General features: G+C 41.7%; 1 protein-coding gene across 4 annotated transcripts; it reads left to right on the plus strand.

Moving 5' to 3' along the window:
* Nucleotides 1–44: 44 nt before the first annotated feature.
* On the plus strand, nucleotides 45–14,110 carry ATP23 (ATP23 metallopeptidase and ATP synthase assembly factor homolog). Of its 4 annotated transcripts, none has more exons than XM_023210633.3 (7): nucleotides 45–242; nucleotides 334–442; nucleotides 4,455–4,500; nucleotides 5,519–5,600; nucleotides 8,676–8,813; nucleotides 10,485–10,568; nucleotides 13,530–13,981. In XM_023210633.3, the coding sequence occupies exons 3-7, from the start codon at nucleotides 4,484–4,486 to the stop codon at nucleotides 13,731–13,733; spliced, it is 525 nt and encodes a 174-aa protein (XP_023066401.1). In that variant the 5' UTR covers nucleotides 45–242; nucleotides 334–442; nucleotides 4,455–4,483; the 3' UTR covers nucleotides 13,734–13,981. The 4 variants fall into 4 exon arrangements, with proteins under 4 accessions (XP_023066401.1, XP_023066396.2, XP_023066397.1 ...); XM_023210634.3 differs by having other exon boundaries at nucleotides 49–85; XM_023210628.2 differs by having other exon boundaries at nucleotides 45–442; nucleotides 13,530–14,110.
* Nucleotides 14,111–15,088: the final 978 nt, after the last annotated feature.

Genomic DNA, 15,088 nt, shown 5'->3' on the forward strand with positions numbered 1-15,088 from the left:
GCCCCTCTCCCCGCCCCTCGCCCCTCTCCCCGCCCCTCGCCCCTCTCTCCGCCCCTTGCCACTCGCCCTGCGCCCAGCGCTCCCGGTCTGGTTCAAAGCTGCCTCCCGCCTAACGTCTTCAGCCCAGCCTGGCTGCCCTTCTTCCCTGCGGAGGGAGGGCCTGGGCGGTCGGGTTAGCGGGAGGGAGGTTACCTTTCCCGGTCTCGCTCCGGCCGCCCAAGCCGGAGAGAAGCAGCGGCGAGGTCTGCTGGCGGCATGGCGGGAGCTCCGTACGAGCGCGGGAGGGGCCCCGCGGCAGGGGAGCAGCTGCAGCAGCAACACGTCTCTTGCCAGGTCTTCCCCGAGCGTGTGGCCCAGGGGAATCCCCAGCAAGGGTTCTTCTCCAGCTTCTTCACCAGCAACCAGAAGTGCCAGCTTAGGCTCCTGAAGACGCTGGAGACAAGTAGGAGCCATGACCTGGAGGCTGGGGTTCGGCCGAATAGGTCTGAGACCGGGTGGGCGAGGAAGGGCCTGGGCAACACCTGGCCAGGGGCTGCAGTTTCAGCCTCAGGGCTGAGTGAACCAGGTTCAGCACAGAGTCTAGGCAGATAGGGCATCATGGGGGCTGGGTTGGGAGCCTGGGGCTCAGTTTTCCCACCAGAGGAGGCGCTGAGACCCTTTTCGTCGCTGTTTTTGGCTTGGGGAATGAGTTTGTCTGCCCTTTTTTGTCACTCGCTGTTGTGACACATCCTCCGATTTCTTACATAAGTTATGCAGCCACATTGTGACTTCAGGGTAAGGGTGAGGCCGAGTTTTAAAGAGCCAGCCAGGTTAATTAAGGCATACAAAGGCTGTAAAAATGTAAAAACAGTTTGCAAACCTATCCTTCCTTGGAAGGGGTTCTTAGCCTTCATGCATGAATGGACTTCAGAGCGTAGAAATCCCTGAAATGGTCTGTCAAATCGTGCGTGTGTGTGTGTGTGTGTGTGTATGTGCCTAGGTGCATTTCTTTTTCTTTCTTTCTTTTTTTTTTTTTTGAGACGGAGTTTTGCTCTGTCGCCGAGGCTGGAGTGCAGTGGCGCGATCTCGGCTCACTGCAAGCTCCGCCTCCCAGGTTCACGCCATTCTCCTGCCTCAGCCTCCTGAGTAGCTGGGACTACAGGAGCTCGCCACCACGCCCTGCTAATTTTTTGTATTTTTAGTAGACCGGGGGTTTCACCGTGTTAGCCAGGATGATCTCGATCACCTGACCTCGTGATCCGCCTCGGCCTCCCAAAGTGCGGGATTACAGGCCTGAGTCACTGCGACCGGCCCTAAGTGCATTTTTTTTTTTTGTGGGGGGGGAGAGTTAATAGCTTCATTATATTCTCAAAGAGGCCAACGACCCCACAAAGGTTAAGAACTGCTGTGGGTTAAACAGGAACACAACTGCCCATTGACAAATTTCTCTCCAGTAGCAGAGACATTCCACTAGAGAAGATGTCTTAATTCCTTTACATTGACATAGACTTAGTGTACTTTCAGATACATTTGGAAAATTAGTCTTAAACATACTTGTCCCAAAGCAAGGCTACTATTTTATAGTTGGTCAGTCACAGTTCAAAAGTCAACCACTGAAAGATTTTCCAACCTTCTTGGGATTACCTGCTTGTAGAGACTCAGGGAGGTAGGAGGGGAAAGGGGAGTCGAGGGTAAAAGGGGAGAGAATGATGATATTGTATTTACTATACAAATATGTATTGAGTGCTTCCCAGGTTTTGGTGGGGGAAGTAGAAAGATGAGTTAGCACCTTGCCTGGAAGGTGCTTCAAAGTGGAATAGAGTGGAAAGAGTGTGGGTTGCAGAGTTAGATGTGGGTTCAAATGCGGATCCCTTTCCTCAGGTGTGGAAGAGTGACTTAACTTCTCTGATCCTCACTATCCTTATTGTCAAAAAAGAGAAGGGGAAAAATACCTCTTTTAGGGTTGTTGTGAAAAACAGATTTTATGGGGCTGGGTATGGTGGCTCATGCCTGTAATCTCAGCACTTTGGGGAACAATATAGGGAGACCCTGTCTCTACAACAAATAAAAAAATTAGCTGGATGTGGTGGCTCGTGCCTGTAGTCCCAGCTATTTAGGAGGCTGAGGCAGGAGATTTGCTTGAACTCAGGAGGCTGAGGCTGCAGTGAGCTATGATTGCATCACTGCACTCCAGCCTGGGCAACAGAGCAAGACCCTGTCTAAAAAAAAAAAGTATTGATTTTATGAATGTAAAGTACTAGCATATCAGGAGCTGAGCTGAATAAATGGTAGCTGTTTTTACAGTGGAAGGGCCACACAGTGGAGGAAGAGTAGAAATAGATAGGATGTGAGGAAGGTGGGGTGCTGAACATGAGCCCCAGTAGGAATCAATGGACCTCAATCTTCCAAGGGCAGGGTGGCTGGGAGGGCCTGTTGGTGGTATTAAAGTGTCAACCTGCAGCTTTAAAATCCTATCCCTGCGTGGGGCATGGTGGCGGAAACCAGGCCTCATGGGAGACTTTTTTTTTCACCAAAGCAATTTTATTCTAAATATTGCTGCAGGTCCTTTTTGAAGTACTAAACCAAGGTGCTGCCTGCTTTTTTTTTTTTTTTTAAGTATGAGGACTACAGACTTTTGAAACTGTTTTAACTTTGTAAAATTCTCCTAGTTGCATGAATAATAATGTGCTTAATACAGTACCTGCTACCTGGTATTCACTCAATTAATAATACTTATTGTTAACAATAATTATTCTACTGTGAACACTCTTGCAAGGGGCAGGTTGGTAAAGCAGTAACCTATACCTGACTTTCTCATCTCACATTTCTTTCTCTCGCTTATTTTTGTCTTCAACCTTTTTTTTAAATCTTAGTTTCTTTTTCACTTTTTTTGGGTTACGTCATATAATTGGCTGTGCATTCATACTCTCAGACAAGATGCCTATGGGAAAAGTTAATATCAGAGGCATTTGGGTTCCTTGTACTTTCCTGTAGTAGTCACGGGCCCACAGAGTCTTAGATGTGGAAAGGCCCTGAGGAATCGTCTAGGCCTCCCTATCCCTTTACAAGGAAACCTCCGTGCCATTGCTGGCCAGATACTCCACAGACCTCTACTGGAACATAGTTACCTGTTCCCTGAGGCTCTTTCAATCTACTGTCTATTGTTTCACCAGCTTTCATTGTTGGAGAAAAATCCTTTCTCTTACTGAGCTGAAATCTGCTGTGTGTAACTTCCATACTTTGGTCCTTGTTCTGCCCTTTGAAGAAATATTAACTGAATCTAGTCCTACGTGGCACCCCTTCAATACTTGAAGCTACTGTGGTCCTAGTTAAGTCTTCTGTCTCCTTTCCAATCCCCTAAATCCTTTCTTGCTTCTTACTGGAAGTAGTCCTGTAGTACCCTAGTCACTATCCCCTGTGGAAGAGCTTCAGTGGCAGGTCCCATTTAGAACTTGGTAGTACTCAGCATGGGACATGGCGTTGCCAGTATGGTCTGACCAGGACAGAACAGTGTGGCTACTGGCTTCCTCAAATCTAGGTACTGTGCTGTTTTTTTTTTTTGAGACGGAGTCTTGCTCTGTCTCCCAGGCTGGAGTGCAGTGGTGCGATCTGGGCTCACCGCAAGCTCCTTCTCCCGGGTTCATGCCATTCTTCTGCCTCAGCCTCCTGAGTAGCTGGGACTACAGGCGCCCGCCACCACACCCGGCTAATTTTTTGTATTTTGGTAGAGACGGAGTTTCACTGTGTTAGCCAGGATGGTCTTAGTCTCCTGACCTCGTGATCCGCCTGCCTCGGCCTTGCAAAGTGCTGGGATTACAGGCGTGAGCCACCGCGCCCAGCACTGTTGTTCACTTCTAAGGAATGTGGCAGTAGATTCCCTCAGTCTTTTGGTATATACCATAATACAACGTGTCTGATCATTTAACTAAACATGAACTTTAAAAGCATAGTTGATATTATCTAAGATGCTTAGTAATACCATCTTTGTATTTGTGTTAGTGTTTTTTTTCAGTACAAACTTGCTTTGATGTTAATTTAAACTTGGCCTCTCATGTCAATTTTTACCAATTTTTAAGATAACATTACTTTTTTTTGAGACAGAGTCACTCTGTCTTCCAGGCTGGAGTGCAGTGGTGTGATCTCAGCTCACTGTAACGTCTGTCTCCCTGGTTCAAGTGATTCTCATGCCTCAGCTTCCCAAGTAGCTGGGACTACAGGCATGTGCCACCATGCCCAGCTAATTTTTGTATTTTTAGTAGAGATGGGGTTTTGCCATGTTGGTCAGGCTGGGCTTGAACTCCTGGCCTCAAATGATCCACCCGCCTCAACCTCCTAAAGTGCTGGGGTAACAGGCATGAGCCACTGCATCTGGCCTGTGAGTTACTTTTTGATAATATCTTACACTGCTATTTGGGTAGTTTAATTGGTGCTACTTTTCCAATTAGCTTACTTAATTAAATCAATATCTTTTTTAGATCCGTATGTGAAACTTCTGCTTGATGGTATGAAACACTCAGGTTGGTAAGTAACTCTTTCTGAAGTGCTGCTCTGAGATCTGGCCACTGAAAACAAAAACCAAGTTCTCTTCTTAAGAGAACTGCTTAGGATTTCTCTGAGGTCAGGAAGTCTTTTCCATAGGGTAAATAGAGGTAATTGGCTGCATTGTTTCTAGGCAGGCCTTGTTCTCTTTGGACATCTTCTGCCCTAACTAATGTTCGTTTTTTTTTTTTTTTTTGAGATGGAGTCTCGTTCTTATTGTCCAGGCAGGAGTGGGCAGTGGCGCTGTCTTGGCTCACTGCAACCTTCCTCTCCCAGGTTCAAGCAATTCTTCTGCCTCAGCCTCCCGAGTAGCTGGGTTTACAGGCGCACATCACCATGCCCGGCTAATTTTTGTATTTTAGAAATGGGGTCTCACCACATTGACCAGACTGGTCTTGAACTCCTGTCCACAAGTGATCCACCCACCTTGGCCTCCCAAAGTGCTGGGATCATAGGCGTGAGCCACTGCTCCAGCATTTTCATTTTCTAGCTCTTACCATTCACCTTGGGTGATTAGTAAAGACAGTACTTAAATTTTTCTTGTAAGTAATTACCAATCCTGGTCTTTCTGCTACACCACCCTGAGCATTGTTTTTAATGGAAAAGAACTCTCAGCTTGTTATGTAGGAACCTTGCAGATGTTGTATAACTTTGAGGGGTTTAAAGGAAGTGACTTCTGACATCCGGTTCTTAACATTCTGGCCCAAGGGCAGGAACTCCAGCATACTTGCAATATGGCCATCATCAGTTGAACAAATGTTTTATGGAATCATATCTATAGAATTTGAACTAGGATGCATTTTGCGTACAACCTCCTTATTTTACAGGTGAGATAACTGAGTCCTGAAGATGTTAAGTTTCTTTCCCAAGGTTTCCTATGTGTTAGTAGTAGAGGAGATTTACTGTGTGGTGGAGGGTCCCCTGAGTCCTGGCCCAGAGCTGTTTGCCACATACACACTGTTTCTGGACATTGTCTCTTTAATCTATTCTTGCCTTTTAGTGCTGTTAACAAAGATAGACACTTTTCTTGCGAAGACTGTAATGGAAATGTCAGTGGAGGTTTTGATGCTTCAACATCTCAGGTAGGCATTATTGCCAAATTGTTTCCTTCCCTTTAATCCTCTCTCTTGATATTTTTTGAGCATCTTCCGCATGCTTGGCATTCTGTTTGGTAGACTTTGTGTAGGACTAAAAAAGTGAATTAGTTATCCTTACTCTAAGGAGTTTACTCTTAAAATCTCTTAAGGAGTTAATATAGCCTTACAGGAAAGATAAGACATGAACACAGATAATTATAAAATGAGGCAGGCTAAACCATTTCAGATGGGCTTGGTTATCACAGTGGGACAGTGATGTGATTGATTGAAAGATGCCAACAGATTCAACTAGAGGATATAAAGCCTCCTTAGGGGCAGAGCAGGGGCAGCATGAGCAAAAGTGCATGCTAGGAAACTGCATGGCATGTGTAGGGAATGGCATATTGTCTAGTTTATCTCGAGGGGAGGAACACGTGGGGAATAAGGGAAAATAGGATTGGAAAGAAATGTAAGCCATATGTTGGGAGGCCTTGAATGCTAAACGAAAGGGTTTTACCTTTACATGGTGAGAAGTGATACTGCCTGTGAAAATCTTTCATTAGGGGAGTTTTCTTATCTGTATAATATGGACAATGATTTTATGAAATGATCATTTTATGGAATGATTATGAGAATTAAATGAGATATTTCTTATGGAGTTGCTTATCTTAGTGCCTGGCCCATAGTAAGCATGCAATAAATTTTATTATTAGTTTTAAGTCATCAGAGGGTTTCGACAAAGTCTTGGAGGTGGTAGATAATGTCATGTGATGAGGGTAAATGATGGTGTTATAAGTAACTGTTTCCCACCTGAATGTATAATTCATATTTAACTACACTTTAACTGTTTCCTGCTGGATAATTTTATGTGTATTTAGGTTATTTATAATATTTTTACAGTAATCATGGGAAATGGCAATATAGAACAAGGTTAAGAAGTTTAGATTTTGGAGTCAGAATTGAGTTTAAATCTTAGTTTCCCTGCTTATTATCTGTGGGGCTTGGGCAAGTATTTTTCTTCTTCTCAGTTTCCTCATTTGTAAACTGGTAGTCACAATACCTATAGCTCTCAAAATGGCTCTGGATAAGTTCACCCCCTTCCCGGTCCCCCCAGGGTTAAATAGAGTGCACATCTTGAACTTTCATCCTAATTCTCAGCAGTGTTGAACACAGTTGGGCACTCTCTCCTTTTATTATTATTATTTTAAATTATTATTATTTTTGAGACAGAGTCTCACTCTGTCGCCCAGGCTGGAATGCAGTGGCGCAATATGGGCTCACTGCAACCTCCGCCTCCTGGGTTCAAGTGATTCTCCTGCCTCAGCCTCCTGAGTAGCTGGGATTGCAGGCATGTGCCACCACGCCCAGCTAATTTTTGTATTTTTAGTAGAGACAGGGTTTCGCCATATTGGCTAGGCTGGTCTTGAACCCCTAACCTCAGGTGATCCCCCTACCTTGGCCTCCCAAACTGCTAGGATTATAGGTGTGAGTCACCATGCCTGGCCTATTTTTTTAAGTGAAAATTTTTATTATGAAGTATCTCATTCATACAGAAGAGTAAAAAACCTATATGTCCGCTTTCAGTAATAATAAAGTGCACACCTATGTAACTGCCACCCAGACTAGAGAAAAAGAACATTACTAGGACTTCAGAAACCTGTGTGGTCCTCTTGAATCAGGTCCTTTTCCCTTCCTTAACCTGATTTTTGTGGTAACCATTCCCTGCTTTTCTGAATGACTTTACCATCTACATATACAGTCCAACAGTGTGTTATTTAGTTGACTGCTTTTGAGCTTCATACATGATATACTTTGAGTTTTATGTAGTATTTTGTAGTATTATGAAATTGTGTAGTAGGTAGTCTCCAACTTACTTCCCACGTTCAACATTTGTGAGATTCTTTCTTGTCATTGTGTGTACCTCTCTGGTTTATTCAGTTTCCCTGTTATATAGTATTTATTCCGTTGTGTGTTTATACTACAGTTTACTTTAATATTGATTGTTTCCAACTTTATTATTATGAACAATGCTGCTATAAATATTCTTGACCTTCACTAGTGGTACACATTGCAAGAGTTTCTCTAAGGTATATGCTCAAGAGCAGAATTACTGGGTCATATAGTTTGTGTACACTTGACTTCAGCTCTTAATGCCAAACACTTTCTTTGGTTTCTAGTATACAGCATTCTTCTGGTTGCTCCTTTGCTAGCTTACTTTCCTCTACCAACATTTAAATGTCGAAGTCCCTCAATCCTTGGTCATAGAGCCCCTTCTTTTTTTACTCTGTACTCTGCCAAGGAGGTCTCATCAATTTTCTGGGGTCAAAGCTCATTTTTAAGAATTCCACATTCCTTATATCCAAGTGCCCATTTAACATCTCTACTTGAGCTTCTATTTATTTATTTATTTATTTATTTATTTTTATTTTTAGTGAAAATAAATTTTTTTGGGGACAGGGTCTTGCTCTGTTGCCACTTGCTCTGGAGTGCAGTGGCACAATCATGGCTTACTACAGCCTGGAACTCCTGGGCTCAAGCGATCCTCCCATCTCAGCCTCCTGAGTAGTTGGGACTACAGGTGTGCATCACTGGACCCAGCTAACTTTTAAAATTTTTTGTAGCGATGAGGCCTCATTATGTTGCCCAGGCTGGTCTTAAACTCCTGGCCTCAAATGATCCTTCCGCCTCAGCCTCCCAAAGTGCTGGGATTACAAGCGAGAGCCACAGTTCCCCGCCTACTTAAGTGTCCTGAAGACACTTTAGACTTGAAATGTGTAAGTCCAAATTCATGATTCCCCAGTGAGGATGGTGCATGAATACATGTCCTTAATCTAAGTACTGCTATAGTCCAGAGAGAGGAGAAGGGAGACGTTAGTCACTGGGCGAGGCAATTGGAGCATGTACACTTAGGACTGGGACTTGTCCCTTGGGTAGATGTGTGGCCAGTGGAGAAGAGTGGGTAGAGATACTCCAGGCAGCTGAGCTTGTCGGGGAGAGGTGAGGTCATGTGGGAGAGAAGATCGAGTCTATGAAAGGAGATTTTAGAAATCACTGAACTTCTTTTATTTTGGTGTCTCCTAGATAGTTTTGTGCCAGAATAATATCCATAATCAGGCCCATATGAACAGAGTGGTCACCCACGAGCTCATTCATGCATTTGATCATTGTCGTGCCCATGTCGACTGGTTCACCAACATCAGACATTTGGCATGCTCAGAGGTGAGTTTTATTGTATTTTTCTCCAGAACACTCTATGCTCGAATATTTTATTCAAGTGTAATTTATTTAAATGTATTCCTTTTCCTACTGTCATAGCTCTGCCTTAGTCTTGAATTTCTGTTTTTAACTAACATTGAATACCATTTTTGATATACAGCTAGAGAAATTTAAAGTATATTTTTAGAAGTCTCTTAACTATATCCTGTAAGTCCTAATAATAGTGATAACTGACTTTAATAAGCTATTAATTTTTTCCTATGGGATACATTTTATAATGTGAAAAAATAATAACATTTACCGAGGGCTATATTCCAAACACTGTTCTGTTTGCACAGATTCTCATTTAATCTTCATAATAACCCACTGAGGTAGATATTATACTATTATTGTCCCTGTTTTATGTATGTGGAAAGTGAGACAGTTGTTTAGATTCCAAAGTTAGTAAGTGGCAGAGGCAGGATTACAACCAGTATTTTTAACTAGCTTGCCCAGCTGCCTTCCACAGAGTTCCTTGCTTGCCCTAGAGTAAAACATGCTCGTTTCAAAAATACAACATGAAAAGATATTTATTACTAAGCATGTTGGATTGCTCGGCATATGCTCCTAGAGAGAGCGTATTCTGCATATGCATATACTTGGATGTCATTAATTGAATAATTAATTAAAATAATCTAAATCTCAAGCCTATACTTCATAACTTAGATTATTTTCCCTTTCTCTTGAAATTAATATGTAGCCCCCCGCCCTGCATCTAATTATAATTCCAATTATTTGGAGAATAGACTGAAACCTGAGTTTTTAAATAGGTCTCTCTCAGGTGCTGTGAGAATGAATGCCTTGTAGCTAAAGTGTGTTAAGTACTTTGAGCTCCTCAGAGGAATGAGGCCATAATATTGTAGAAGAAACAAGAAGTGGACCATTCTGTTAGCAATGAATTAGCAAAAATGTGGTCAGGCTGCCTGTAGAATCTATGTGGGTTGTTCTAAGACTTTTTCATTCATTAAAGTATAGTAAATCTGAAAATATGTCCTAATTTCAGGCTGTCATGCTCATAGCATGACCAGTTTGGAATGTTCTTGATTCTTTGTGTTTTGTATTGCTTCATTTTTCATAGGACAATCAAGTCCCTAGAGGAAGGTCCTGAACTTACACAGGTTTGCGGGAAGCTGCAAGAGAGATTCGGGCTAGGGTTGGGAGGGTCATATCCTCAAAGTGTCTCAGATATTAATGCATTCCGTTTTAAGCTCACTTTGAAACTCAGTTTATTTCAAGAATGCTTTCTTGAAGTACTTTTAGTAATTTCTACAAGTATTTGTATCTTGTAGAGTGTGTAATTTAACTCTGAGGTCTAGCTCTCTGACTTTTGGTTCCAAAAAGAAATTAGTTCTGTCAGTAAAGCTACAGCATAAAGTTTAGAAAATTTCCTTTGGTAGGCAACTGAACTTTTCCTCATCTCTCCAGTGTATTTGGCATTGTCTAGCATAGCTCATAGATATTTGCTTTTGTCATCAATAGAGTTTAAAAAGTCCTTTAAGAAGAAGTCTTACAAATACTCTTTTCTCAAAGATGCTAATTTTATATTCTTTTCTAATTTTAAAAAATTGGTTGATATCATAAAGATACATAGAGCATGAGCGTTTATTTTCTTTTTGTCTGTCTTCTGTGTGATAGGTTCGAGCTGCTAACCTTAGTGGAGACTGCTCACTTGTCAATGAAATATTCAGGTTACATTTTGGATTGAAACAACACCACCAGGTAAAAGCTAACATGCAATCACCTCCCCTCCAGAGTGTTATGAGTGGAAATAATGAATAAAGAAATGAAAAGTACTTCAGTATTTGAAATTTGAAAGAACTTCCTATGTGAAAAGAATACAAAGTATGTACCATTTAAACAAAGTAGATGGCATTTAGTTCTACTTTATAATTATGGGCAAGCTATGTGACTCAATGAGTGTGTGAGATATTTTAATAATGAAAGGAGGCCTGGCACAGTGGCTTGTGCCTCCGAGCACTTTGGGAGGCCGAGGCGGGCGGATCACAAGGTCAGGAGATCGAGACCAGTGTGGCCAACATGGTGAAACCCTGTGTCTACTAAAAATACAAAAAAGTTAGCTGGGCGTGGTGGCGCATGCCTATAGTCCCAGCTACTCTGGAGGCTGAGGCAGGAGAATCGCTTGAACCTGGGAGATGGAAGTTGCAGTGAGCCGAGATCGTGCCACTGCACTCCAGCCTGGGCCACAGAGTGAGACTCCCTCTGAAAAAAAGAACGAAAGGAGCTAAGATCTTGCACCTGGGATACTTTTCGATGGGGGTGGATAAGGAATGGAAGTGAAGTCACAGCATGTCTTACTGTTATTCTAACAATTCTTAACTTCTGTTTTGAATCTACCATAGCATTCTGGAAACAAAAAATATAATCCCTTTCAGAACAGAGAGTGTGTTGCTGCATAAGTTATGGCTATGTCTCAGTGTACCTGTAAAGGCTGTATAATGTGATAGAAAACCTTTGGCTTAGCACAGACTTGAGTATGATGAGCTTAGCTGAGAGGGATTTGTGTAAACAAAACAAAAACAAAAAAAACGAAAGAGATAGCTATAAGGCAAGATTATCCTGCTGGAAAGGCTTTGAAATCTGTATTAGATGGATGTGGGGAGAGGAAGTATAGAACTCATGGACTGATAATGAATGTGAGCAGTTCTGCTCACAGCCACCCTGGGCCTCTGTCCACATTTAGGAGAAAGGGTGGTCAGTCATTTTCTATAGTAAGAGCCTGCTGAGCCAGTTTGTGAAGTATGTGAGCATCAGGATATCAGTTCCAACTAGATGAAAAAAGATATGTTAAGGACAACAGGAAGGCCCTTGGTTTTGTGGAGAAGAGAGTAACTCAACTCTGGGGTGGAGGGTGGAGTCACAGTGAGCTACTCAGAGAAACTGTGAACTGAGTGAATTGGAGCGAGAAGAAAGGCCTGCTGCCTGGAAAGGGTGATTACCCTGTGCCAGGTCAGCTTATTGATATGCCACTGACTTGTTGTATGCTGCATGTTTTCTGTGCCCGTGAGTCCCTGCTTCTCTGGTGAATTCTGTGTCTTCTGTCAGTGGAGAGGGGTGGAAGCAGGGTACACATCAGCACACCCCTAGAGAAGAGGATAATGTGGTTAAAGCATGTGCTGGCATAGCTCATGGATATCTGCTCTTGTCAATAGAGTTTGAAAAATTCCTTAAAAAAAACTGTTACATATACTCTGTTTTTAGAAAAATATGCTAATTTTATATTCTTTTCCAATTAAAAAAATAAGTTGATATAATAAAGGAAGAGAGCGTGATTTTTTAAAAAAAATTCACCTTCTATCTTTGTGATAAGTTTGTGATGCATGCAGTCTGTGAAAGAGAAGTTTTCCTCTTTTTACCACTGGGTAGCAGCAGCAGAAAACAAATAGAAATAGCAATAGGACAGAAAATATGTGGAGATAGTAGGAATGTGGCTGAGGGAGAAGTCTTAGACAATGGAGTTCCTGCTTTTGTACAGCATGTGCCCAGGGAATAGAAACAGCAAGTACAGTTACTGATTGTAAAATTGCATAGTCATACCTTTATTTTAACAGAAATTTATTATGTCTAAAAAGAAGTAAATCTGTGGTCTACATTTGTGTCTCCTAATCCTGTGGCTTCAGGAGACAAATTTTTGTACCTTTTTTTCCCTGCAGGGGAGAAATTTCCTCTCTTTTTGGTAATTGTTTTGGCTTCACATGGTTCTTTTCTTCTTCCTTTATGCCTGGGGTTTATTTTTTAAAATCAGTGTTTGGTAAAATTCAGGTTGAGAAACACTAGATTCCAATGTGAGTGAGTATCTCCAGCTTGAGCACACTGACCAGGCCAATGAAAAACTGGGAACATGCAGAGAAAACAGATGGTTGTCAGGATGCACAGCCATCCAAACCAGTGTTTAATTATTTTTAGGAAAAGGTCAAGTGCCATTCTTTTGAGTTTTAATTTGGGCCTGGGGAGAAATAAATGGATTAAAAGCTCTCCAAGAATTGGAATGGCAGGGCCTTATATTTCTTAAATATTTAAATTAGAGTATTGAGAAATTCTAGCCTATTACTATGAAACATTAGGTAAATTATTATCTTAGAACTTTAATATCTGTGTAAAGAACAATCAGGAAAAAAAGTTGTTTAATTTCCACCCCCCTTAAAAAATTAAGGTACTTTCCAAGTTTGGGTGGATATGTGTATGGTTTTCTGTTGCCTCCAGAGAGGATTTACCCTTCTCAAAGGAAAAGTTATCTAGCATTGGTCAACTGAAAAGAAAGAGAGGTATAGAAGTGAAGTATATTTTAAATTTAATTAAATTTTATAAAAAAGTCAATCAGGACCTTATAGACTTTTTTTTTTTTTTGGTGATTTTGCAAATTGGGAGATACTGTTTGGTAGACACTGTGTAGAATTTCTGAGAATGACATCTGCTTATATTAGTGGGAAAGATGAGAAAATAGAGGTCTTACTTATGCCTAAATAATTTTAGGTTGAGCTAAAAATACTCCTTAAGTGTTATATATCTTTGTTCATTTTGTTTTCTTCTTTGGAATGATAGAAATTAGTAAAATAATATGAGGAAATTAATTTTAATTAATTCAGACATTAGAGAAAATGTATTATTTCATGATTAAATGTTTATATAAAATTAGAGCCTCATACTTTTTCTTCTTTTCAGACTTGTGTGCGAGACAGAGCCACTCTTTCTATCCTGGCTGTTAGGAATATCAGCAAAGAAGTAGCTAAAAAGGCTGTTGATGAAGTTTTTGAATCTTGTTTCAATGACCATGAACCTTTTGGAAGGATCCCACATAACAAGACTTATGCAAGATATGCTCATAGGGACTTTCAAAACCGTGATCGGTATTATTCAAATATATGAGCACAATGACATTTTATGTTACAGAGCTTCCATCATCATGCAGAAAAAAAAAATTTGGTTCTCAAGTGAACAAACATATAAAATATAAACAATCCATTCAATCCAGATAAAACAGAAGATTGTGATTCTAGCATATTATCAGAAAAAGTAACTATGGCAAAAAATGAAACTGCTTTAAACTCCAAGGCAAAAATTGTATCTTTATAGCTAACCATTTAGTAAATAAATAAATTACATTTTTGTATTTTGGTGACTTGTTTTTATTACATGTGATTATTTTAAAATTTGATTAAGAAACCTGTGAAGTGTGCCCTTCCATGATGTTGATAGGTGACCACTATTGGTATTTACATTAAATGTAAAGAAATGTGTACTGATCTCATTGTAGGACTCTTACCGAGCTGTTGTTATATGATGAAAATTGGAAATAATTCATTCAGTGGTCGATGCTATCCTCTCCCTATTCTTCTTTTATCATATATGTAGGACCTGTATGGCCTAATTTTCTGGGGACAGTCCTGGTTAGATCTTTTTCTTTTTAATAAAGGCAGTGCTCAAATTTTAGCTCCAGATCGACTGCAAGAACAAACCAGCAATACCAAGAGGACCCACAGACCCTCTGAAGGAAGCAACAGCTCCTGCAGTACCCAGGAGACACCTCAAATACTGTGAGTGCCCCAACTGCAGAAGTGGGAAAGGGAGACCCTCCTCTCCCAAGCACACCTTCCCCAGTGGAGAAACTGAAGGTCTGTTTGTGGGAGAAGTTTCTGACCTTACCTGGAGCTGAGTTAATTTAGAGAGCCGAGCGAAATACAGAGGGTAGAGGAAGCAGCAGAAAGGCCCAGGAGCTCACTGGGTCCCCAAGCAGCCCATTCCTGCCTGTCACCACAGGAATCCATTGTGGGGGCAGCTAGAGGAGCAGAGGGTAAAACTCCCACACAGAGAAGGAAATCTCTAGCTGGACTTTGTAACGATTTCAATGGGGCGAGAAGCCTCCTGGCCAGAACTTGGGAGAGGGCACAAATCCCGTGTGCAGAATCCACAGAAGGTAAGAACCAAGCTCTTTTCTTTCACAGCTGGGAAGCGGGTAGCCTGGGGCAAGTTTTTAAGCCTGTCTCACCCACCACCTGGAAGCAGACTTGGGGCTGTGGTAGGGGTCATGGTGGGAGTGAGACTGGCCCTTCGGTTTGTGTGGGAGCTGGGTGATGCTTGTGACTGCCAGCTTTCCCTCACTTCCGTGACAACCTGCATGACTCAGTAGAGGCAGCCATAATCCTCCTAGGTACACAACTCCAGTGACCTGGGAATCTCACCCTCATCCCCCACGACAGTCACAGCAAGACCTGCCCAAGAAG

This window comes from Piliocolobus tephrosceles, chromosome 10, assembly GCF_002776525.5.
Source record: "Piliocolobus tephrosceles isolate RC106 chromosome 10, ASM277652v3, whole genome shotgun sequence".
NCBI classification, from domain to species: Eukaryota; Metazoa; Chordata; class Mammalia; order Primates; family Cercopithecidae; genus Piliocolobus; species Piliocolobus tephrosceles.

Coding starts and splice junctions, on each gene's coding strand:
- ATP23 (XM_023210628.2), top strand. CDS start 256: ATGGCGGGAGCTCCGTACGAGCGCGGGAGGGGCCCCGCGGCAGGGGAG. Junction 4,501..5,518: donor GGTATGAAACACTCAGGTTG/GTAAGTAACTCT, acceptor CTTGCCTTTTAG/TGCTGTTAACAAAGATAGAC. Junction 8,814..10,484: donor GACATTTGGCATGCTCAGAG/GTGAGTTTTATT, acceptor TCTGTGTGATAG/GTTCGAGCTGCTAACCTTAG.